This window comes from Apus apus, chromosome 1, assembly GCF_020740795.1.
Source record: "Apus apus isolate bApuApu2 chromosome 1, bApuApu2.pri.cur, whole genome shotgun sequence".
Lineage (NCBI taxonomy): Eukaryota > Metazoa > Chordata > Aves > Apodiformes > Apodidae > Apus > Apus apus.
In genome coordinates, this window is record NC_067282.1 from 84,612,082 (window position 1) to 84,638,810 (window position 26,729).

Consider the following 26,729-nt stretch of genomic DNA (forward strand, 5'->3'; position numbering starts at 1 on the left):
GATTGGCGGTCTAGGGCAAAAATCAATGGGAAATGTACTTGGGTAATTATTAAGAAAATTATTATAAACCTGAATGTTGTATTTTTGTTTCTGACTTGGTGAAGCTCAAGGGACAACCAGGCTAAATTTAGATATATAGGGAATTTTAACTGGCTTAATTAGTTGAAAGAAATATGTCAAACACAGGAGACAAAAATCTTTCTTTAAAAACAACTTGGGAAGTAGTGTAGTACTTAAAACACATAACTAAGCAGGACAGCAGAAGATGTTGTGTTTAGTGGACTTTCATGAATGTACATTTAATTTTGTAATCATTATGGATTACTTCACATCAGCAATATAAATGTATTCTCCTTTCTTACAAAGTAAGGAAGCATTCAATGTTAAATAGAAGCTTTAAGTTGTGTCAGTTAACTTTTGAACTGAATTTGATGTATTAACAGATTAAAAGGGAAGAATATAACTTTGAAACTATTTCTGCAAAATGTTGCATACGCACATGTTGTGATTTTAATAACTGCCAGTTTGTTACCAATGGCTGCTACTTAGGAGGCTGAAGAAGTAACCTGTGTACAACTGGAAACTGGATGCTGAAGTACTACTGACATTGGTGTATTTTTTATGCGTATTATTCAGTATTGTCAGCTTAAGTTCAGATTGTACCACCCATAACACATTACGTTTTCATGCTGATAGCCGCTATGGAACTCCAGATGACCTGAAAGAAATGATTGACGTTGCTCACTCAATGGGGATCACTGTTCTGCTGGATGTTGTGCACAGCCATGCATCAAAAAACTGTGAAGATGGTCTCAACAACTTTGACGGTACAGATTCTTGTTTCTTCCATTCTGGTCCTAAAGGAACTCATCAGCTTTGGGACAGCAGGCTCTTTGACTATGCAAAGTAAGTGTAAAATGTCACTTCAAGTGTATTTGTGGTGTATTTCCTTTCCGTTTTAATAAACTAAGTTGTTTATCAAACTGGAAAAGTCATTTGAGTTGTTCAAGAGTTATGATATGCTGAGTTAAATTCCTTTACTTAACACTTAAGATCTAAGACTAAATAATAGTATTTAGGATTTATTTTTCTGTCATCTATGCATATGCACATATATGCTATGTGCATTGTATGTATTATGTAATTACATTATGTACTTAGGTGTTAGATTTATTTTTATTTTAAAATAGATTCAAATATTTTAATATATAACACCTATTTAAATATTTTATGAATATGTATTACATATAGTTGAGTAGTTATATTTCATAATATACCGTATATTTTTATATTCTATATAGGAAATATTTCTTTATATAAATAAATAAGAAAAGCTGAAGAAAAACTTGCAAGCTTTGGAAATTTCTTGTCAAACTGCCAGATTGTTGAAATGTAGCAAAGGTTTTGCCCCGGGACAGCTGACTGCCATTCCGAAGAGCTTTCAGAGTTTTAATACAGAGCAGGGGTCATTTTCAGTAAGCAGTTTTAGGGACCCAGTTTGAGCACACTTAATTAACTAGTAAAAATAGTGGGTGTCAAATCATCACCTGGCATTAACACATAGTTTGTGTTTAATATTGTTTACTTCGTATTTTCCAACGTATGGGGTGGGGGAATTTATCATGTATGCAGAATATTTCAGTGACTGAAATGGAGAAAAATACATGTGTAGTCTCTTTCTTGCATTTTTTCCATGTTTGTTGATCCCTGAACCACCTTAATTTCTCCTTTTTCTTGTCTTTGATTCTTCTCCAAATGTCACTCACCTCATATACAATGATAAACTTGTTTTTTTCACCCTTGAGATGCATCTTGTTAGTCCTTTTTATGAATTATAAAGTTCTGATTTAAACTTTTCAAGGTTACACTTGAGTGTTTACTTCAGTGGCTCATCACTCAGTGACTGGGGAGTTCTGGTCTCTTGTTAATCTATTAGTTGTTAGGATTTATGTACTTCAAGTTCAATTTAATGTGGTTTTTTTTCCCCACACTTGTATTAAGTTGTCGTTAACTGTAAATGGTATATTGCAGATGTCCTTAAACCTCAGATCAGAATTACGTATGTTCAGTTACTTGCCAAAAAAGATTTTTCTTCTTCTGTTTGTGCTCTACACTCTTGAGGCTGACAATTTCATAGCTAATGAAGGTTGTAACTGTTTAAAAAGGTCACTATTACAGAAATGTTACATAGCGTAGGTCAACTGTTTAATGGAAGCTCTTACACTGTAACTCACAATTTCAATTAAACCAATTTACCAGCGTAGCAAGTGACTTACACACTATATTACTTAATAGGATGAGCTGTTCTTTATTTACTTTTTATTTGGGACAGCTTAAGTGATTAATTCAGTGGTCCTTTTTGAATTATTGTTTTAATTATTAAAACAGATACATTTTACTATGTACAATCATAATAATTTCCTGTTTGAGTTGCTTCTTAACAATCCTTAAATTAATATTAAAATACATTATGTTTCAGATAAAGCTTTAGTATCAATACAATGATATTTCACATCTTGTTTCACATTTTATGCTTATGTGTAGTCAACAAGTGTATGATACCAACTTCTCTAGTGAAAAAGTAAATTTAATGCGATTATGGATCTTTCTCTGTTCCACAAAGGCAGGTTCTTCCTATTGGGAAATAAAGTGGTGCAGAGTGTTTTGGAGTATTTGTAAATTAACGAAACAGCAGGCTGCTTTCTAGGTAGCACTTGTTATAATGTTAAGCATTTATTCATATCTGAAGAACTTCCTAAACAAGTCTCTTCGGTCAGTGATACGTGCTGTAGTTGCTGGGGAGGGACACTGCCTGCATAGTTACTTTTCCTGTGTAATTGGAATATATGCCAGGAAGGGGGAGGTAAAAGAGCTTTGAGGTGGGGAGAAGAAATTAGAAAATAACAGAGACCAGAGAAATTGAATCTGTGCTCCACCAGTGAGTAAAAGTAATACCCTGGATTACTGAGGGTCCCTCCTGTGTCATTCCCCATCTTCTGCCCTCTAGTGAAGTGCAACAACAAATACAGATAGCCTTTTAAAAACTTTTAGGGAATTATCTCCTTTCCCTTCAAGAACAGCAAGCTCTGCAGTGAACTGTTTTAGTCATTAAGAGCTTCTTTAGTCCTAACACCTGAAACATTAAATACTGTAAGTATATTTATAGTCAAATTTTAAGGCTTAAAAGATATAACAGTCATGTTTGTTTCAAGTTGCTTAGAACTGAATAAAAAATGGTTTGGGTTTTTTTCCTCTCTCTTTGTATATGTATAAAACTGGGAAAGTGTCAGAACTGACATCTTATAAAAATGTTATTTTTTTCCATTGAGACTTTTTTGACATGCCTGCTAATTTCCATACCAGTAAATGAGCAGCTGTAGTCTGAAAGAGGAAATTATAAAAATCCATGAGAGGGACTCCAGTTGCTTGCAGATGGTCAAAGTATGCTGAAAATAAATGACACCAAGCACAATCTATTGACAGATGAACAGAAAAAGTTACTTTGAGACAAGTCTCTTCAGCTAGTACATCTTTCCCTCCTGTACAGTGCTTGTACTAAATCCCTTTTCTATAATGGGAAAAACTGTTTAATCTACAAGTACGTAAACATCAAATACGAAGAATGCTCTATTTACTTTGAAATCTTTACTTTGGAATTGAGAGAAACTAATGCTCTGCCATGAAAGAGATTAAGAAACAGTTGCTTTATCAGTTTAGTCTCTCTACATTTTCTTTGTAAGCCGAAACAGAAGTAAATTTGTCTCTCAGCATTTGCAAGGTTATTCAGTTATCTGGGAATGGAACTGTGAATACTTGCTATAACAGAAGGTGGCAAAAGATTTATAGACATGCAAAAAAAAAAAAAGGACTATATCCATGATGTATTTTAAATACTATTTTTTTTAGTGATATTTATGTAGAGCTCCAAGGAAAGTAGTAGTAAAACTTTTCAAAGGACAACCTCGCTGTTGCATCTCTAGCACCGTAGTGCAACTTAAGTAGATAAAAACATGTGTTGCATTGTGGACTTTGAGATTACACTTACTGAGCAGCAAAATTGTATTTTTTTTAATCCATGTTAATACAAGTGTTATACAAACAGTGAACTTTCTGATAATCGTAAACAGCATCTTAAAAATTTTGCTGTTTAAGATGTTGTCACATGAAAAAATAAATCTCCATTTCAGTAAAATGAGAATTTGGAGATGAAATAATGGGATAAGTAAATTCATATTTTATTTTTATTTCAAAAAAATATATAAATATTGCTTTAAAAAAAAAAAAAATCTGTTTCAAGAAATAAACTTCCACTTTCAGAATTTTGGCATATTTTCGTAGGTTTTCTAACCTGGGCAGTTTCTTCTTTAAAAGTATTAATCTGGTGAATTTCCATCTCCATACCTTCATGGTCATCCCCATATCTGTGTGTCTTCCCCTCCCCCCCCTCATCTGCAAACCCCAAAAGAACCACTAAGTCTGAGTGAAGATTGTAGTTTATTTTAACAGTTGTTCTCACAATCAAACTTTTACATCCTTTGTTTGAGTTCTTACTGAAAATGTGGCTTTTGTATCCCTGAATTAATGAATGAGAGATGCTGAAACGTAAAAAAGATGCCACAAGCTCTGGATCTGTAGCCTAGCTGCCACTGTCTATTTAATTTTGTGGCAACTTAAGTTCCTTGTGTCTACTGTGAACCTGTTTAAGATACCTGCCTCGAAATACATAAAAACACCCTCCAATCTTAAGTAAGGATTTTGCTTGCAATTATTTTAGCAAAAGCCAAGTGTATCAGTTTTTCCTTCCTGAAATCACATTTGAAGATTATTCAGCTGCCAAGTTCATTAGAAGTGATGCTTTAGACTCGAGACCAAGTGGGATCACAACTGGAGTGGTTGATTGTATTTTGATTTAAATTCATTTCTTCATATGTGTCTAAAATACTAATCAGGCAAAACAATTTTAAAAGAATTGAGAACATGATATTACCTAGCAAAGATATGTTGTCAGGGTTTTTAAGCACTGCATAATTAAAATTTGTGAATGCTGCTGCCTTTCAAGGCTTATTAAGTTCTGTGAGCATTGTTTTGATTTTTAAGGCTCTGTATTCCTTCCTCTTCTCTCATTAGGCTTTAAGAGTATGCTCTTAATCCAATTCTAAGGGACAGTAGGTATACTGATACATTTCTCTGAGCCCTTGGGAATAATGGTAGAAGTCAAACTGAACAGAAATTGTGTAATGCCATAAGTTTTGTGTTTGGTTTGTCTTGTTTTTGTTTTGATACTGTGACCCTTTTCATCTAGGCATTTTTGTTAAAATTTTAAATACTTGCTCAATCTAGGTGAAGAACTTGGCACAGAAGTCAGAGATTGAACTACATTCTGATTTTAGTTATTGAGTACTGCTTTCTTGAATATAGCAGTATGATCAGGAAGAAGGGATATTAGTTACAAGGTTCTGTGGCTAGTAGACATCACTGGCATGTCTTTTGAGGCTTTTTATTTTAGGGGCCTGTTTTCAATGCTTGTTTTTGTTGTTGTTGGTTTTTTGTTTGTTTTTTTTTGTTAGACTTGTGTCCATGCTTTGGTTCTTCTGCGAAGGCACTAAATCATAACTAGTGGGTATCCTTTGGCCTGTCCACCTACAGATTTTGTCTTGTTTGTTTTTTTGATGCTACTCTGTTTTGGGAATTAAGGCCTGCAAGTGCTATAGAGGAAGTTTGCTTAAACAAGCCATGTAATGGGAGAAATCTCTTCTTTAATCTTTTCTTCCTCCTTCAATTTTAAGAAGTCTCAAGTGACATCCATGCCAAATGTGCGTTGAAATGGTAGGGTTCAAAGTATAAAGGCTGTGTCCCACAAGCCACAGTTTACATCAGGGCAACAGATGACATGCTCGTCCCCTGTTGCCTAACCAGATGTTCTCGCCAGCTCAGTCTTCTGAACTGTTGGTGGAGCAGCTGACCATAGCTCAGTGTGCTACCCTTTTTTTTAGTTTTTCTTAGTGATTTATAAACTACTGTAGTTCAGAAACCTCTTTTATCCCTGCTGTCAGTGTGGCAGAGATAGGGCAGCTGTTAGGTGCCAGAGCATGTGGTTTAGTTCTGGTTTAGATGACCTGTTCTCCAGCTGCCCCTCCAGACTGGTGTGGGTCATCTGAAGCTTCTCTCCCCTCTTCTGTGGTCCAACTTCATTGTGGCTATCTCGAGTGCTGTCTTGCATTGAAAATGGCACAGTACACCTATGTTTGGCTGCTGAAGGTGATGGCCTTTTCTGCCACCCAGTGTTTAAATTCTGCATAGACTTCTTGCTGTATTTTATGCATAAAGAAGGTTCACTGATGTCAATGGGTAGTAATTTACTTCACTTTAGGATGCAACTCCTCAAAGGCATGTTCATCACCTAACATCTTCAGCAGCTTCTGTTAAGATTGGTATTTTTTTTCCTTAAATACATGTTCTTTACCTGAATTTTTTCCTTTTTTTTTTTTTCTGCTTGCCAACTTTTCCTATCTTTAGCTGCTCCTGCTGTCTGTTGTAATAATATTAGTATGTGGGATTAATTGGGAAATATATTTCCCAGTGGTTATTGGGGGATTCCTGTCTGGGCTCATAATTTTTGTAACATAGCTGTCCAGATAAATTTTTCACACTTAAATAGCCTACAATTCAATTTTGAGCTCTAAATATCTTTGAAAGTGAAAACTTGTTGCCTTATGTGCAAGCATCACCAAGGTTTGTGACAGTTTACAGGGAGAGATGAATGTACTGCTGCGCTCTTAACACTTTCACATTTAGCATTTTAAATTTATGTAAGCTGATGCTTTATACAGTACTATGGTATTAAATATGATGGTTCCTTGCCTAATGCACTTAGGAAAAGTTGGCATATCAGGATCATTTAGAAAATGCAGACGGACAGTTCTCACTGTCCATCTCATGGTTGCTTGATTCACACATTTTACGAAGTGCAAAGAGATTTACTGTTAATTGACTATTGCTTATTAGTTAACATGCACAAAGGATAAATAGGATTTAAAATCTGCTAATACACTCATAACTTCAAATAAGACACCTGAAGTGTATCTGCTGCCTGCTGAAGCAGGCCTCAGTCCGATGGGAGAAAGGAGGCTGCCACTAACTTTAACAGGCCCTTGATGATGCTGGGTTATCCTCTTCAGACAAATACTCTTCCATGTATTTTTCTTCTACAGTTTTAAAGCTTTCCATGTTCTTCCTTTTGAATCTTTGAGCTACAAACAAGCATGTCTTTGTCTGTACCATTGTGTGTCTTACCTTGTGTAGTTCTAATCTAAAGACCTTTTCACAGCTTTCTTTGAACTAAACAATATTCTTAGAAGTATAAGCTGTACAGGTTTTTGAGACACAGTTGGACCCCTCTGTCAGAAGGGAGGAGAGAGGGGAAGGCAGGAGGGGAAAGTTACTGAAGAATTAAATACTTGTATATGAAAGAGTTGATTTTTCAGAATGCAGGTGTAGTCACTGAAGTGTTCTGCAGCTTCTGGGGATTTATTCAGGTATAAGTGACATTCTTCCAGCTGCATTTATGCAGTAGTAATGGCATGCAGTGGCAAGTCATGTTTGTCATAAAAATTTATTCACTGGGGAGATATCTCAGCCATACTTCCAGTCAGATTAAAGGTAATGCAGTGATAGTTGTCAATGAGCTAGATTGTCAGTCATTTGATGGTTTTTTTTTGGTAATTATTGGTTGTAGGGTAATTATAGTAGGAACAGGGATATAAGCTATGTTTCATGATGAAAAACCTTCAGTTATGCTGATTGTAATTTGTTTCCTGCCAGTCTTACTTCACTCAATTAGTTCAGGAAAGCTCAGTACTTAGAGATCCCCATAATATGCATAGGAATTAGATTTGGCTAGCAAAGATTGTTTTTTAATGACTGTTTTAAGAAAGCACTGCTCATAATGTAATAGTGAGGGGTTTTTTATTTTTTTTTTTCCCCTGGAGCTCATAAATGTAATTATTTTGGTCACAGATTGACTTAAAAAACCCTGCCTGCATGTGTCCGTAGCAGTCTGCTTCTAATAGACTGGAATTTGAGGGTGACTGTAAAGCTACAAAAATATTTTGTAAAACTTAAAGCCTGAAGTTTAGAACCTTTAATGCCTTTGAAAATCCTTATTTCTTTTTGTTTTCTCTGCCATTTAGAAACCATTGTGAATGTTAGTAAGTAAGCAATTTCAAGTATGGGGACATAACAGTTAATAGATTGCCTTTCTTGAACGGAATGAGTACTGGAAGCATTGGTGGAAGGGATGGTACGTTGGAACTTTGTCCAGTATAATTGGAATGATTAAAAAAATAGCACCAAAGAAAAAAGTTCCAGCCATGAGAATATGAGTTAGAGAATATGGATTCTAGACCTGCAGTACAATGGCTATATTTTTTAATTAAACATTCATCTAGAAGGTTAATTGTTTCACTGCACTGTGCTTAGATTGATATAACAGACTAGGAGGCTGTAAATCTACAGATGCTCTGAAACTCAGAGCTTCATGTAAGAATATGTGTAACTTTCTTTGAAGTGTCCAGTTTCCCGTATGAACCTCCAGCATAACATTGACAGCTTTGTCTGAAGTTCCTAAAATGTAGCTGCACAAAAAGTGGTATAGTAATATACGTGAAGAAAAGATGTACTGAAAAATTGCAGCCAATTGTTCTAAATTTTGTCAGGTTGCATATTTCGAAATACACATATCACCACTTACAGGCAATTAAATTCAGTCAGTTCTCAAATAGACTCAGTCACTGTTACCTGAAGCTGATCATGGTATTTCAATAAAGATCTAAAATTAGATGAGATTCAGCACACTGCAGAGAATCATTCCTTGTCAGTCTAAATGCTGTAATGATCTTGTGTTTAGTAATCCATACTTCAGTTGACAACTTCTACAGCATTCTTACGTGTTTACTGCAGCAGGTGATATGAAGAGTATCTGTTGAGAATAGAAGATTGTGCTAGGGAGAAGGGTGATGGGGTTGTATAAATTTAAGGTAAAGGAGATGTTTCAAAGAAAGACTTCAAACAAAAAGGGAGGTGTTTGCTTTGTTATAATATGGTTTCATTCAAAGAAGTTCTGGGTTGGGGGAATATTGGGCATGATACTGCTCATGGCAGGGAAAGACGATGGGCTGTAATTTTTTTTATTCTATTGTGTATATGTTGTATATCATACAGATCCACTTGAAATCCTTTTTTGGAAAGCTCAATGGTGAGACAAAGAAAATTGATAATGGGGACAAAACAATGAACAACTAGATCTACAAAGTAGAAAACAATAAGCTATCAAAATTCTGTACACATTTCCAGAAGTCAGTAGTGTATTTACGGCCAACAGATAAGAAATTATCTGCAAATAATCATGTAAATCTATTATATTAGTTTCAGTTTTTAAAGAGATGCCTTATTTTCTTGAGGAATGCCATTTCATGGACTAGCATGAAGACTTAAGTTACTGTCCCTAAAAGTTGATTGAAACTGAAGGTGGAGGTCAATGCATCCAACTGAGCTGGCCAGCCTGCTGCTAACTCTTCACTCAGTATTTTTATATATAAGTATGTTACAATCCTTTTTAATCTCTTGAAAATGGGTATAAAGTTATTTAGAAACTAATTAATCGCTATGGAGATGACCATTATTAGTTTAGATAGCTGACACAGAAGTTTTTGTAAGTTATTTTACTACAATTAACAGGCGAGGGATGTAAGTATACAAGATGTAAGTATATAAGGAATACTATGTAGACCTTACTCCTTGTCACTCTTTAACTCAGTTTGACAACAGTGCTCTCGATCCCCTCCCACCCAGGTAGGGAAGGAGAGAGAGAATGAAGAGAGAGATGCTCTGGATTGAAAACTAAACTAACTACACAGCTTTAATTAAACACCACTGATAAAAGAAAATATATACAATTATATACAAATGTGTTCAGGAAATGTACAGAACCCCTGTTGCCTCCCCCCACCCCCAGCAACTCACACAGCACTCTTCTTAGCTGCCAACAGTCCTGAAAAGTCCCAGAGCTGCCAGAGAGAGCACAGAGTGATGAGGGTCAGGAGAGCTTGAGCCTGGGGGTCAACAGTGCTGGATGGATGGAGTCCTACCTGGATGCTGGCAATGGACGGAAGAGAAGGGAAGAAGAAGCAGGAAGGAAGTTGTCTTCTGTGATCTCTGACCTTCCTCTGAGCTTACGTAGATATACGGAATGGAATCGCTCTGGCCAGTTTTGCTGTCTGTCTAATTCAGCCTCCTGCAAGGGGGTCATAGATCTCCCTGTAATGTCTGAGCTGGCAGAGTAAAGGTGTGACCTTGAAGCCCCAGCAGTTAGAAAAACATTCCAGCTGTTACCAGCCCAAGCTGGGAAAATTTGCTACTAGTTAAAAGAAAGCTTACTGAAGGAAAAAAAAACCACAGTAAAAGGAAAATTAGCTTCATCCTTGCTCAAACCAGGACACTCCACTTGATTTCCTCCATCTAATTATTGTATATGAATAAATAAACACAGGAATGAAAAGGCACATTCATGTAAGTCGTTTCTATATGGTCTAGTAATTTTCTTCTAGTAGGAGATGTCTCAATCTATTGAAGAACTAAAAACTAAGTTCTCTGGAAAATATAAAAATATAGGGGCTTTTATGTCTCTTTAGTCATTGCATTTAGATTATTTAAGTGGATGTATATACCAGAGGGCTTCACTATGAAGAGGACAGTGTTCCTTGCTGTCTTTGCTCTTATTCTGTCTTCATTTTTCTTTAAGATATGTGGAGAAAGTAATGACTTTTGTAATTTTCCTGATAAAATAAGCATATTAGATCACCTTTTCTTGGGTGCAGGGATTTATGTAAACACTGTAGAATTTGTCACTTCATGACATGGAATGAAGCCATATTTCTTTCACACTGTCAAAATAAGCATCCAGCACAGCTAGACCCAAGGGGCCTGTATTTTTAACCCACAAAGCTTCAGAAACTGGCAATATCATATACTGTTCAGTGCTTTACATTGTTTGACTTTTTCCTTTCACTGTTTTTTATACATTATGTTATTGTTAACACTGTAGCACATATTTGATTAGGGCATGAGATTTTAGAACACATTTTATCATGGGTTTATTATTATTTCTATGCCTGTGTTTTATAGAACAGTTTTCTAATACAGTAAGTAAAAGAGAAATTGGTGCATTTCAAGGAAATAATCCATTCAGTAATAAACCACAATTGGAAGTAGTTATTCCTATGAGGACTGTTCAGTTGACGTATTTGGTTTGGTCAGTGTTATATTTCCATACTCTGACCTTTTGCAAGCAGGTGGAGGCAGTGCTGAGTTCCCCCTTGCCTTCCTTTCTCTTCCTCCTTTTCCTCTTCTTCCTTAAAGAAAAAATAAAAAAGGAAAAAATAATTTTGTTTTATTTATTATGACACCACATTAGTCAGAATGGTAAATAATTAGAATTGTAAATAATAATAAATAGACCTGTTCACTCGAACACTTTTACATGTGTCCCAAGGTTGTCTAAAAGAATGACCTTTTGCAGTCCTTCAAATTTGGCTCATAGCTGAGACTAAACACTTTTTATTATGTAACTTAGAATTTGTTTTTCTTTTTAGATATATTTAGTTTGCAATAGTTGAAGATTGAACATTCAGAAACAAGTATTTAAAGTTGATTTTTAAATTAAGGAAACATAGCATAAGTTTTCAAATTGCTAAACATACAGTTGGTCTTATGGACAAGAAGGATAAGTGAAATTTCCTTTTTGTTGTTGAAATTTAGCTCTTGGCATTAGATTCCCTAGATACTTTGTGTTCAAAGAACTGGTGAAACTGAGTAATCGAACAGTCAGCTGAAGACTAGAGAAAAAGAAAAAAAATCCCAAAAGACTTCCACTGCTTTTTCTTGTTTGAGTGTTTAGTGTTTATTACTGCAGTTTTTTAGGCTTTTGTCACAACCTTGTAATACGAAATTCTGTGGGATTTTGTTGTTGTGTTGGTTGGTTTTACAAAATGGAAACGAAAACCAAATTTAAATTTAAACCAAAGCCTAAGTAGTACCTGGGGGCTTATGACCATTCTGAGATTGATGCTTAAACCCCAAAGGTTATTGATAAAGTGAATCCTTTTTGGAGAAGAAAAAAAAAAGACAACTACAGAACTCTAAAATTTTACATTGCCAGTGTTATCAGGCTTCCTTCACCACCACCTTCTTGGATAAGGGCATTGGAAAAGATGAAAATCTACTTTGACTATGTTAAAAGAAAGTCCAAGGTAATTACTTTGTCACTGAGTTAAGTGGGGAAGAAACTGGAAATGGATAAATGGAAATAACTTTAATCTGGGTGTTCTTTCTAATGCTTATCCAACTCTGGTGAACGAAGCTAGCGACTTAAAGAAATTAGTATGAAATAGCATTCTTAACAAATAACTAATGTTGTAATGAAAAGAATGAATATTTTGCAGGTTGTATCTACAGTTGCTCTTAGCACAGCACTGTTACAATGCAAATTGGGAAAAACAAAAGATTTTATTAGAAAGAAGGTATGAGCAGCTTGCTTGCTTGTTACGTTGACCTGTCAGTGTAGGCAAGGGCAAACTTGTTTTAAATATTTCAGAGAACCTTAGCTTTAGTCTTCTTTTTATTTTATCCTGGCCTAGAACAAATTTTTTTCACCACAAGGTTATGAATTCCATTTCAGACTTATATTTTAAGCAAAAGGTGCTATTATTCTGCTACCTCTTAAGTCAGGATCAGTAGTAGTTGCACTGAAAACAATGCAGTGGAAAACTCACGTTGTTAAAAATATATGCTCGTTTCCAGTATTTTAGTATACTAGTAGATTAATATGTCCAGATGGAAATCAGTAAGAAGTGTCACTGAGGGCCTTGTATTGGGACCAGTATCATTTAATGTCTTTATTAATGACATACACAGTGGGATTGAGTGCACCCTCCACAAGTTTGTGGATGATGCCAGACTGACTGGTGCAGTTGATTTGTTAGGAGGAAGGGATGCCATCTAGAGGGACCTTGGCAGGCTGTTGGGAGTGGTGCTGTCTGGACTCATGGAGTTCAACAAAGTCAAGTGCAAGGTCCTGCACCTGGGTTGGGGTGGTGTCAGTATCAATAGAGGCTGAAGGATGAATGGATTTAGAGCAGCACTGCCAAGAAGGACTTGGGGACACTGGATGAGAAATTAGACGTGAACTGGCAATGTGCACTTGTAGCCCAGAAAGCCAACCATATCCTGAGCTGCATAAAAAGAAATATGGCTAGCAGGTCGAGGGACGTGCTTACCTCCATCTACTTCTCTCTGGTGAGAGTTCACCTGGAATACTGTGTCCAGTTCTGGGCTCCATAGCACAAGACAGACATTGACTTGTTGGAGTGTGTCCCCAGGAGGGCCACAAAAATAATCAGAGGGCTGGAGCAAATCTATGAGTAAAGGCTGAGAGAGCTGGGATTGTTCTACCTGGAGAATGTTCTGGGGAAACCTTGTTGTGACCTTTAAATACTTAAACGGGGCTGATAAGAAAGATGGGGAAGACTTTTTAGCAAGGCCGGTGGTGACAGGACAAGGGGCAACAGTTTTTAACTGAAAAAGAGTAGATTTAGATTCAGCATAAGAAAGAAACTTATGATGACAATGCTGAGACACTGGAACAGGTTGTCCAGGGAAGCTGTGGATGGCCCCCTCTCTGGAAGAGTTCAAAGGTAGGTTCAATGGGGCCTTGAGCAACCTTGTCTATTGGGAGGTGTTCCTGTCCATGGCAGGGGATTTGGACCTGGATGATCTTTCAGGTGCCTTCCAGCCTATACCATTTTGTGATTAATGCATAAGTTCTGGTGTACTAGTGAGACATCTTTCAGCAATACTAAGTTGACTTTAAAACTACCAAAATATGCTGTTGTCTTGCTGTGTTGACTTGAACACATATATACAGTACTTGAAGCTTTTTGGGATGAAGAGGAATGTGTCGTGTTTAAGCGAATTTCCAAACATGGTGTAGACAGTAATAAATGCTTTTTGAAATTTATATATAAGACAGTGATTATTCTAACTTTGAATATTTTCAAGATACTATCTGAGGTTTCCATTGTCATAGTTGAATATCAGTGGATAAGTAGAAGTACAACTGAATACATTTTTGGCACAGTCTTTCCCACATCTCTGGTGGAACTTGAAGGTTTTGTAGCTATAGAAAGATACATTAAAACTTAATTTTGAATCATGAAAGTTTTTCAATTAGGTGCCTAATTCTTAAAAAATAGAATCATAGATAACACAAAGTATTTTGGATCAATACAGAAATTCCATCGTAGCTAATTTTGCCAGAGGCAGTTCAAATAATAATCTTGCTGCATATTGTATACTAAACAAAGTTACTGTAACAATCTGTTATGAATGTGCTTACTGTTCTATTAATCTTCATGAAGTACACATTATATAGCTGAAATGATAGTATCCAGTAAGAAATTGAGATAAAAACTAAGTGTCTTTGAATATAAAACTGTTTTTCTGTTTCTTACATGAGAAAGTATTTATGAAGCATACAGGAAACAGTACCTTTGCAAGTTCTCAACTCTATCAGCACAGCATATGATGAGCTAATATCTTTCTTTAATTACATTCCTGAAGAATGTAACTTTAAAAAGTGCAGCAAATTGAGAAGTTATACACTGTTCTTTAAGAATGGATTTTTATTTACTATTAATACTGTATTTCTGATCTGTGCTGTTCTGTGCAAGTGCATCAGCTTTGCGATTTATGCTTGCTGTAAGATAATAGGGACTGATGCATGCATGAATCAGTTTTGCCAGATGGCTGTGTACCTCTGGAGCAATTTTCTGACTCTCATACTAGGGATGATATGCAATCTTACAGCTTTCTAAGCCTTCCACTAGAAATCTCCTTTTTTGTGAAGGTAATGACTCACTGTACAAACTTTTCTGCCTTTCATGCCGAAGTCTGTCAGATAACTAAACAGTCTTGTCCCATGGTGCTGAAAAGAACACTTTGAACTGTATCCAGAGCAATTGTTTGTGCTGATGATAACAATCTGGAAGTGTGAGAAGAGTTAATCTAAGCTTTGTGTTACCTAATATTAGTATAAAGAGTCAACTTTCCTTACCCTTTGCTTCCCCAGGGGAAGAAATGAGTAAATTAACATTTGGGACATGGAGTCAATACCTCAGAAACTTCCTGTAATACCTGTGCTGGATGATGACTCATAATTAACGCTGCTACCCATCTTAAAATTTTTTTCTCCTTTTATAGCTTTGGCATTATTACCAAATGTCTAGTTGGGAGGAATGGAAGGATAGACTTCTGGTCAATAAAACACAGACAGGCAACTGAGACTTACGGAGTCCAGTATGCTAGTCTCTTGAGAGACTAAAGTAAAAGAGTTTCTAGATAATACTGTCTTCTAAGTAGAAGTCCTAGGATGATAAAATACTGGATTTACCCCCTTTTCACACTTCTATATGTGTTAATAATTATTCCTTAGAGGTTGGTTTTGCTATGTTAAAAATAACACTTGAAAAATCTGACACTATTCATTGCTTCAGGATTAGTGTTTTGATTTTAGTTTTTAAAGGTAGCTATTTTTCAGAAAGGTAACCTGTAATAGCATATGGATGCTAAACGGTAGATAAGGTTTTACTAGTGTTCCTGGTATATATGAACTTGAGACTTTCTGTTACTGCTGTAGCTACTATGGTCCACTGTCATCTGCACACAGAAAAGACTTACCAGTGTGCTTAACTTTCAGAAAACCCAATATTTGATGATACATTTATGTTAATACTGGAATTTTCTCAAGTGTAGAGGAGCTCTGCCTTTCTTGCTTGAGCATCTTCAATGCTTTTCCTTGGGATTTTTCAAAATACTCTTTTTCATGAAGAACTTTGTTTCTTTGCTTCTTAAATTCCTTTTGCTATTTATTAGCATTACAAAACCCAAATCTTCCACCTGACTCCAATTGAAAATAGTCTGCATTTTCATCTGGAGTGTACAGGTATGATGCTAATGCTTTAAGTATTTTGTGCGTGTGTGTGCGCGTGCTTGTTTTTAAGCTGGCATTCTTATACTTTGTGTTTATCACAAGCAAAGCAACAGGCTAGTGCTTTGTCAGCTATAGCTTTGGTTTCTCTGAGAGAGGGATTGTGTTCAAAAGGGTACTTTGACTTGGGTGGAGGTCACAGCAGTACTTCCTACCTGTGGCTAAACTGCATGGTTGCAGTAGACAACCAGGTTTCTGTTCGGTTCTTCAGACATAAGGCTGAGAGCAGCTGTTCAGGTAGGGAATACCAAGGTAAAGGCAGTGAACCAGACACTTCTTGAAAGGGACACTGAAGTTGCTTGCTTGAGTCGCAGTTTGGGACTCAGTATTTTGAAGTAATAAATTACATTAGGTTTATAGAAAATAGTGCTTCAGGCTTTTAATAAGATGGTTTTGAGAAAGTAGAGATTAAAGTTTCTAACAGTTTGCCAGGTAGCTAATATTTTGTCACTAGTGGTAAAATGAATTGATAGAGAGGATAATTGTTTTCTATTCTTATACACATGTGTAATAGCATGCTATTTTAAGGGAGAAAAAACACCTCAACAATGGAATTAAATATAAATTAGTTTGATTCTTTACCAGTCTCCTCTGGTAAAGTTCAGGATAATAGACCTTTTAAGGAGTCACCTGTTGTGTAATAGTTTGTTGGCTTTTTCTATGCTACTGGGTCCACTTAATTTGAAAGTGGACCCAGTGTTGAACAGTAAACTACAATTAAATGTTTGAGATCTCAGTTCAGTTACGGAAGTTGAGAATTGTATTAAATTATATGCAAAATTCTGAGGTACATTTAAAAAAAAAGTTGCAATTTAGTAGCATGTTGCAGAACAACAAATTTTATTAGTTTGCAGGATTGATTAAATTACTAACAATTTTAATATTTTCTAAGAAATTCATTCTAAAAGAAAATTTGAAATTTTCTCAAAGACTTTTATTTTGTTAGTGTAGAATTGGGTAGAACAAGAGTGGTACAAGTGCTAATGTTGTCCAAATCATAGCTTAAATCCATGTAGGCTTTATCATCACTTCAAAGGGTTTTGTAATTTTATTTTTGAGACATTCTTTGTTTTTAAATGTGTGCCCTGGAGGCTGTGTTAAAACTGCAAGTAATTGTCTTTAGTACTTTTTTGTCTTCTATTTACTTAAGGAAACCCCCTGAACAAAAAGCGTCAAGAATATGAAGTTTCATTACAATAAGTATATATCTGCATTGCCTCCAAGGCTGTTTTTATATTCACATTTTACAGGATATAACCTTTACTGAGTAATACTTGAGTTATTGCTTCAATTTTTATGGCAAATAACTGAATGCTTTATTTGATACTATTTAGTTTACTCTTACCAGGTATAGCTAGGACTAGCCTGAAAAAATTAACTCTAGGCCACTATACTGCTTATATGTATATATACTCCATCATTCCTTTGAGGAGAAAATTTGTCTTTTTGTGGAAATGGAATTTCAGTAAACTCATGTGAATTTATTCATAAACATGTTTAATTCATTGGGAAAATACAATAGAGAGAATTAATGAGGAATCAGCTTGCTAAATTAAAATGATAGATCTTTCCACAACATTAATCAAACTTCTAAGCACTTGAAAATTAGGAAATTCAGAGAAAAAAAATTACTTCCTAACCCTTGCATCAGAATCCTGCTTTTGCTGGCTTGAGTCCTGATCTGTCACCAAAGAAAACTTGCCTTTTGGGGTGCAGAGCTTCCTAGTAGTTTTCAGAGAGCAGTAAGTTATTCTTGGTGTGTGCGTGTGTCTGCGTGTACAGCAGGTACAGCTTTTCTGCTCTGGAATTAGATGGACAGATGATCAGTGTTCAGATGTACTAACCATCACTCTTTACCTAGCATATGTTCCGGTTCCCCTAATTTGACTGTGTATTGTATTACCTGTGCTGGTAGCTCTTGAAGGACCTTATGGTATAGTGCTGCTTTGTGCCAACAGATGAAGAAGAATTTTGAGGGGAAAAAAATATTTTAGGGCTTCAGAACTACAGCTGGCGTTTGAATACAGGATGTGCCTATTTCTAAGATCATTTTCCCTAAGTAATTTCTGAATATGAGTCAAGTCTAAGAAATGCATGTTGCTGTTCTGTTTACAGCATAGGAAATTAAAGTGCTTTCTCCCTGCATAACACTGGACTTATGTGGATCAGAATTAAGGCTTCCAGAAGGGTTATTGTCTGATGTGGCACTATAGAATTCCAATTTTAACTAAAATGGAAAATCCTTAGCATCTTGAAAACTGCTGTTCATTCTTAAAAGAAAAAATAAAGAACTGTAGTTAAATATTTTAAAATATAATTAAAGCAGAACTATTTTTAAATTTTTATTTCCTAGTATTAAATAATTCAGTATTTTATATTTATTCACTTTTTATTCTCAGAATATCAAGTTACAGCTTGTTTATTGGATGTCAAAAATACATTGTATAGTCAGTGTTCCTGCTTATTAGAATCTTTAACTAGATAAGTATAAATGTTCTGCTTATTAGAGTCTTTAACTAGATAAGTATAAATATATATACATATTTGTAAGTGGCTTCTATAGAATGGATGTTTTTTCCCATGAAAAGGGCAGGATAGGAATAATTATGCAATCCCATATGCAATTAATTTACCAGTATTCACTTTTATGTTGCCTGATAGAAACTTAAATGATTTAGTTTGTAAATGGACTTCAGGCCTTCACTGAACAAATGCTTCCAAATTTGAAAATAATTCTTCTTTCACTTCAACTTCTCATGACTTTTTCATAATTCTACTTAAATAATTAAGGACTGCTTTCCTGAAGACTGGTGTTGAAATTCTGAAATACTTTCCCATTTTAATTAAGGGAATGGGATGTTAATGGTTAAGCAAAGATGTCTTCTGCGGCAAGTACTGATAAAAGTATCCGTTATTTTTAACTGTTACAAGAAACATTTAGTCTTCCAGTGACTTGACATAGTCTTGTAATAATGTATAAGCATTGGCTTTCTAAGTATGATGGCATAAATAAATCCTCAGTTTTTGTGGCTGAGAATAAAACCTTTTTACTGGATCCGGATGTGCTCAGGTTGTGTTTGCTGTTAATTTAATCTTATAAATGCAACATTCCAGTGTTTCTCCAGATTTCTAAATGGATGGTCTCAACCATCTCTTATTTCTTACGGCTTATGGTGGTGAGGCACTAGTCATCTGTTGGGTTTTGGTTTGGCGTTTTTACCGCTTAAAAAGTCCATCTTAATGGAAAAGTGTCCTGTAAAAATATAAAAAGCATTGTTTTCCTATCAGCCCTTTTCAAACACCTGTATCCTTTTGCAAAAATACTCTAAACAGCTGAGAGCAAGTGGTTGTGATGAAAGGTCTTTTATACCCACAGTCATGCATCTGATTTTAATTTGGTATGATTCTTCCTATGAGTGAGAGGCATTTGGAAGTTGTTAAAAGTACATACTTGAAAACTCTTGTGCTCAAGATGGCCAAGTACCATCCTGGAATACGGGAAGATAGAATCTTGACTTTCTTAAATACATGATTGGTTTACCCACATCTTATAATGTTTGCATCTACCTTCTCCTGCCTTTTTCTATTTCTTAGAAAGCTGTGAGATTTTTTACCCTAATCTCAAGACTTCTGGAAAATGCACTTTTCTGGGAATCTGGGATTCTGGGAATCTGGGATTCTGGGAATCTGGGATTCTGGGAATCTGGGATTCTGGGAATCTGGGATTCTGGGAATGAGTTTAGTGGCAACTGCTGTAGTCAGGAAAGCTGCTCAAGCAGTTCATCAGAAGTTCAGCTCCTACTGGGAGAACTGGTATCAGTGACCATTACTGGCTTTAAGCACCCTTTTTGTTGAAAACAAAGGCAAAACAAAAAGCCCTGACCTTTTGCCTTGCTGTGCAGAGGGATCTGTATTTCCCAGTAGAAACTGCTGTCTGGCTTAGTGATGCCAATCACTCACTACATGTCTAAAGGTTTCATAGACAGTGATCTGAACAAATTCTGAATTTTTCTGCCACCACAGCTCTTTGCACAGCTGGTAGACTTAATTTTGAGATTGTTACTTTAAGTGACCAGAAACAGACAGAGGGATTGTTAACAGGTCAAATCCACTTTATGTGACATTTTGTCACCTCACTGTGACAAGATAAATTAGGAACGGCATGTCTTCCTGTAGGTCTTTGCTTTAATTCCATGAGGTCTGGTTAGCTTTTTTCATTGTCTCTTTGGGTAGCAATGTTCCTGAGGGCTAGCGTATTGGCTGTCAGTACAGGAAAATTCTATACTGAAGTTTTTCACATTCATACTGAAACCCCATTCTAAATACTCGTCTAATGTTTCGGACTTTCCTAATAAGGACTGCATCCCCTTCTGGCCTCAGGATAGACTGTATACTTTAAACCGGTTTAAAACACTTGCTGTGTTAAGGTGCAGATCTCTGCTCTTCTTTGAGCTCTGCTTTTCAGTAGGAGGGTTATTATTGAGGACTGACACAAATGGGTTAATGTTTGGCAAGTCAGGTAAGCTAGCACTGCTTCAGAGAGGTATGTTGTCTCTGTACCTCCTGAGGTTAAGATCTTGTATATTTCAAATACCTGCCTTTTACCACTCAGCTTTTCTTTTCTGATTTTAGATGTGCAGCATTCTTCTTAATTCCTTTACTTCTTTATAGTGCAGATTTTTTCATGTGTCCTTCGTATAAATCTTTCTTCCCTTAGTGATGTCAGAGTACTGTTTACTTATGCATGAACCTGAGTCGGCAAATAATGTTAAATGTCTAAACCTTTCATCTGCTTGCAGTGACCTATGTGCATTCTTCCTCAGTTCTTAGTCCTTTTTGTTCCATGCTTAGGTTCCAAGAGCTTTCAATGTCAATCAAGATTGCCTAAGTGAGGACTGTGGAGGGTTGGCCATGAAATTTTTTGACTAAGCTAGCTAATTGGCAGTTGAAACTTGTTTAATATTTTCAGTGTCGTATTGGACCTTGAGGAAAGATAAAACTAAGATCTGTAATGCAGACATAACATTACTAGTTACTTAATGCTCTTTATTTGAAATGTCATTTAAAAGATAAAGCTGTTTTGTAGAGCAAAGATCAAAGGTTACAAGTCTTTCATTTGGCACTGTCAATACCTTTGCTGCACCTCGGTATATAAATTTTCTGCTTTGGGTATTATGAATTCTATCCATGTAGTAAAGCAAGCATAATCTAATCAAGTGAAACAGAAAGGTGATGTTATGGATCCATTTCTTAAAATGAATAAAAGCTTACAATGCAGAGAACAGAGGCAAAGAGATAAACAATTGACTGTAAGCAGTAAGTGGGGAAGGAAAAGACAGTGGGGTAGTAATTAAGATATTTGATAAATGTAATAAAAAAGTTTGGGGAGCTTGATTTAAAGCTAGTATTTATTTTAAATTCAGAGGCTTCAGGGTGAAAAAAAGTGGCTCTCTTCATCATTGATATGGCTGAAAGAGATACAGATAAATCTTCTTTAATGATCTGAACTCTGTTGTTGTGATTTAAGCTGACAGGCAGCTAAAACGACCACACAGCCATTTGTTCACTCCCTTCCTGCAATGGTATGGGGGAGAGACTGGGAAGAAGAAAAAAGTAAAATTCATGGGCTGAGATAAAGACAATTTAATAGGACAGAAAAGAAAGAGAAATGAACAATAATAATAATAATGAAAAAAAAATATACAAAACAGGCACAATTGCTAGCCACCTGCTGACCAGTGTCCAGTTAGTTCTTGAGCCATGGGGCCCCCCAGCTAACTGCACCCCAATTTATATATGGTATATATTATATAAGGTATGGAATGGTACCCTTTGTCTAGTGTGGGTCAGCTGTCCCAGCTGTGCTCCCTCCCAGCATCTCGCTGGCAGGGCACAAGAAGCTGAGAAGACCTTAACTAGTGTAAGCACTACTTAGCAACAGCTAAAACAGTATTATGAACTTTGTTCTCATACTAAGTCCAAAACACAGCACTATGCCAGCTACTGGTAATAAAATTAACTATATTCCAGCCAAAACTAGGACACCTCTGCAGGGAATCTTGGGCCAGTAGCAGTGGGAGACTTAAAAAGAATTGGGAACCATCCTCAGTTGCTTGCCCAAGAAAGTGCATTTATAATCCATGCAGTATGAGTAACATCTTTACAAGCTTTGCATGAGTAAAAATCTGCTATTGAAAGTGTTAATTTCATGCCTCATCTATGTACAAGATTATGATGGACAAGAAGTAGACACCTTCCAACATATCAGTCTAACTTGTAGATTCTCTCTTGGCCCCCAGATCACCTTCACAGTACAGTGGCTTGAGCTGCTTAATCAAAGGGATCGTGACCACATTGATTTTCTTTTAGTTGATTGCTTATGGTGGGGATGTTAAAAAAGTCTGTCATCATACTAATTTTTTTTTTTATAAGAAAAAATACTGTGGCACTGTGAGGAATAATTCAATAATATTATGAGAATATTTGAGTCATTCTGAAAACTTCTACCAGCTAAGTTCTCCTGCAGCTGGAAGCCAGCTGTCCTCAGAATTTTTGTCAGTTGTCTTTTGTTTATTTCAAAATAATGTTAAAAGTTCAAGGTGTATTAAACTGGAAGCTTTAGTCTCCTGTAATTTCTAACAAAAAAAAAAAAAGTGTTGATATCATTAACCCATCTGAAGTGCGTCTGTACCAACATGCAGCATGGGCAACAATCAAGGGGAGCTGGAAGCCATTATGCAGCAGGAAAACTATGACATAGTGGCTATACAGAAACGTGGTGGGATACCTCACATGACTGCAGTGCCACAGTTGATGGCTACCAGCTCTTCAGGAGAGACAGACAAGGAAGAAGAGGCAGTGGGATGGCCCTGTATATTAGGAATTGTTTGAGTGACTAGAATTAGACTATAATGATGACAAGATTGAATGTGTTTGGATCATGATTAAGGGCAAGGCTAACAAGGCTGATGTTGCTGTGGGAGTCTGGTATAGACCTCCCAGCCAGAGCAGTGAGGTGGATGAACTGTTCTATATGTACCTGGGTCAGATCTCACAATTGTTTGCCCTTGTTCTTGTAGGGGACTTCAGCTTCCATGATGTCTGCTGGAACTACAACACAGCAGAAAGGGAACAGTCCCAGATGTTCCTGGAGTGTGTCGAAGATAACTTCTTGACACAGCTGGTGAATGAACCAACCAGGCAAAGTGCCCTGCTAGACCTGCTCTTTGTGAACAGGGAAGGGCTGGTAGATGTGTTGGCTGGAGGCTGTCATGGGCACAGCAACCATGAATTGTTAAGAGTTCTCTATTCTTAGAGATGCCAGGAGGGGGGGTGGAGCAAAACTGCCACCCTGGACTTCTGAAGGGCAAACTAACTTTTTTCAGTAGCCTGATTGTCTGAATCCCTTGGGAATGTGTTCTGAAGGGTATAGGAGTCCAGGCAGGTTCTTCAAGAAGGAGGTCGTGAAGGCACAGTAGCAGACCATCCCCATGTGCTATAAAGTGAGTCAGTGGTATAGAAGACCAGCCTGGCTGAACAGGGAGCTTTTCCTGGTGCTCAGGGAGAAAAAGAGAATCTACGGCCTTTTGGAGGAATAGGCAGGCCACTGACGATTACAAAAGTTCTATGAGGATATGCAGGGAGGGAATTGGAAGGTCCAGAGCTAGAAATTAATCTGGCCTCCATGGTAAAGGACAACAAGAAAAGCTTCTCTAAATATATTAACAACAAAAGAAAGACCAGGGAGACGCTCCATCCCCTATTAGATGCAGGAGGAAACATGGTGACGAATGATGAGGAAAAGGCTGAGGTGCCTAATGACTTATTTTCCTTAGTGTTTAGTAACAGGGCCAGTCATGTTAAGGGAATCGAACTCCCTAAGCTAGGGGATAGAGACCAGGAGCAGAACGATCCCCCCGCAATCCAGGAGTTACCTGCTGCACCACACAGATGTACACAAATCTATGGGACCGATGGAATGCAGCCAAGAGAAAGAGCTGGCAGGGGTGCTCAACAAGCCACTTTCCAGGTACCAGCAAATTGGAAATCGGTCAGTGTAACCCCCATATATAAGAAAGGATGGAAGGATGATCTGGGAAATTACAGGCCTGCTAGTGATTTCAGTACCAGGGAAGCTCATGGAGCAGATCATCCTCAGTGCCATTATGCAGTACATGCAGAATAACCAGGTGATCAGGCCCAGTCAGCATGGGTTCATGAAATGCAAGTCCTGTTTAACTAACCTTATCTCCTATGACAGGGTGACCTGCTTATCAGATGAGGGAAGGCCTGTGGGTGTTAACTTCAGCAAGGTCTTTGACAAGTTTTCCCACAGCATTCTCCTGGAGAAGCTGGCTGTTCGTGGCTTGGATGTGCACACGTTTTGCTGGATAAAAAATTGGTTAGATGGCCGGGTCCAATTGTGTTCAGTAGAGTTAAATCCAGTTGGTGACCGGTCATGAGTGGTGTTCCCCAGGACTCAGTGCTGGTGCTGCTCCTGTTTAACATCTTTATTAATTATTTGGGTGAGGGGATAGAGTGCACCCTCAGTAAGTCTGCAGATGACACTAAGTTGGGTGGGAGTGACAATCTGCTTGAGGGTAGGAAGGTTTGTAGAGGGATCTGGACAGGCTTGATCAATGGGCCAAGGCCAATTGTATGATTTTTCAATAAGGCCAAATGTCAGGTCCTGCAGTTTGGCCACAACCCCCAGCAGTACTACAGGCATGGGGAGGTGTGGCTGGAGAGCTGGCCAGCAGAGAGGGACCTGGGCGTGCTGACTGACAGCCAGCTGAACATGAGCCAGCAGTGTGCCCAGGTGGCCAAGAAGGTCGACACCATCCTGGCTTGCATCAGAAATAGTGTGACCAGCTGGACCAAATAAATGATCTTTCCCCTCTACTTGGCCTTGGTGAGGCTGCATCTCGAGTACTGTGTGCAGTTTTGAGTCTCACAGTATAAGAAGGACATCAAGGTGCTGGAGAGAGTGCAGAGAAGGGCAACTAGGCTGATTAAGGCTCTGGAGAACTGGCCTTATGAGGAGAGGCTGAGGGAGCTGGAGCTGTTCAGCCTGAAGAAGAGGAGGCTGAGGGGAGACCTCATTGCTCTCTGCAACTCCCTGAATGGAGGTTGTATGGAGGTGGGTGTTGGCCTCTCCTCCGTGCTGACTAGCAGTAGGACAAGAGGAAATGGGGTCAAGTTGTTCCAGGGGAGGTTCAGATTGGGTATTAGGAAAAATTTCTTCACAGAAGGATTGTTGAGGCATTGGAACAGGCTGCCCAGGGAGGTGGTAGAGGCACCGTTCCTGGACATGTTAAAACAATGGGTGGACATAGTGTTTTGGGCGATGGTTTAGACTTCTCTGTCTCTTCTTGGGATGGATAAAAACAAAATGATACGTTGCTGCTTACTCCTGCTCACAGATTTATTTATATACCTGAGGAGGTTATCTCTCATATTTGTTGTTTCCACAGTTTTTCAGAGGCATAATGCTTCTTGAATCAGCAAGTGAAAGTTCTTTTGCTCTGTTAACAACTGGATCACTTTCTGTTGAATGATAGGGATGTGTATGCTCCCGTAGAATGGTGGTTAGTATAACTTGGAGTCAAGGTATCAAAAGCAGTGTGGCTCCCTGAATCAGGATTGTGCCTTGGCTAAAAAGTGGGCACCTGCTGCACTGCTTTAACTTCTCAATCCCTTGTGGCTAGAGAAGACTTGGAGTCTTGGCAACAATATTAATTAACAGACAGCAAGGAATAACTTCTGCATGTAAATTAAGAAGGTTGAAATACAGAGAGTTTATTCTATGTGTTGTTTCCCAAATAGGATAAGAGTGGTTAACCTTTTATATCACTCTGGAGTACCTCTAAGTAATAGGCAAACTGATGTATGCTGGTAAAAGTGTGTGGGGAAAAAGAACATCTCTGTTTCAAACTTCGATGTACTCTATGTGCTTAGTTCATAAAATAACTGTAAGGTTCACTGAAAGTTAGCATTATCAGACTGAGTACCAGTTTCTTATTATTATTTATATTATTAGTATCCCTGTCCTGTGAATACAGGCAGAGAGAGTTGGGATTGCTCAACCTGAAGAAGGGAGACCTTCTAGCAGTCTTCCAGTACCTGAAGGGGGTCTACAGGAAAGCTGGGGAGGGACTTCTTATAAGGGCTTGTAGCAATAAGACAAGGGATAATGGCCTTAAGCTGTAAGAGGGCGGATTTAGGTTAGACATTAGGAAGAAACTGACTGTTAAACGTGGTCACTGAGAGGAGCTGTGGATGCCCCCTCATCCACAAGTGTTCAAGGAGAGATTGGACGGGGCTTTGAGCAATGTGGTCTGATGTGAGGTGTCCCTGCCTATGCAGGGGGGTTGGAACTAGATGATCTTTAAGGTCCCTTCCAACTCAAACCATTCTGTGATTCTGTTACCATGTTTAGCAGTCCGTTGATGGAATTTTAAGCCAAATAGCTGTTGAAATGTTTGGGGGAAAGTAGAATTTTAGCGATTTAGTGCTACCATGTGTTAAGTTAGTTAAACACTGAGAACTGAAAATAGGTAAATAATCATGAAAGTCTAAATTCTTATAAGGTCAGCAGTTTCGCACATTTTCTATAATACATAATAATAAA

The 26,729-nt window shown here is 37.4% G+C and overlaps 1 protein-coding gene across 1 annotated transcript in view; it reads left to right on the forward strand.

The window, feature by feature from the left end:
- The window catches only part of GBE1 (1,4-alpha-glucan branching enzyme 1), a 160,184-nt gene that overhangs the window by 69,891 nt on the left and 63,564 nt on the right, over positions 1–26,729 (forward strand). The window contains exon 7 of the mRNA XM_051640281.1: positions 697–906. Coding sequence (XP_051496241.1) covers positions 697–906 — 210 coding nt within the window. The remainder of the gene's footprint in view (positions 1–696; positions 907–26,729) is intronic.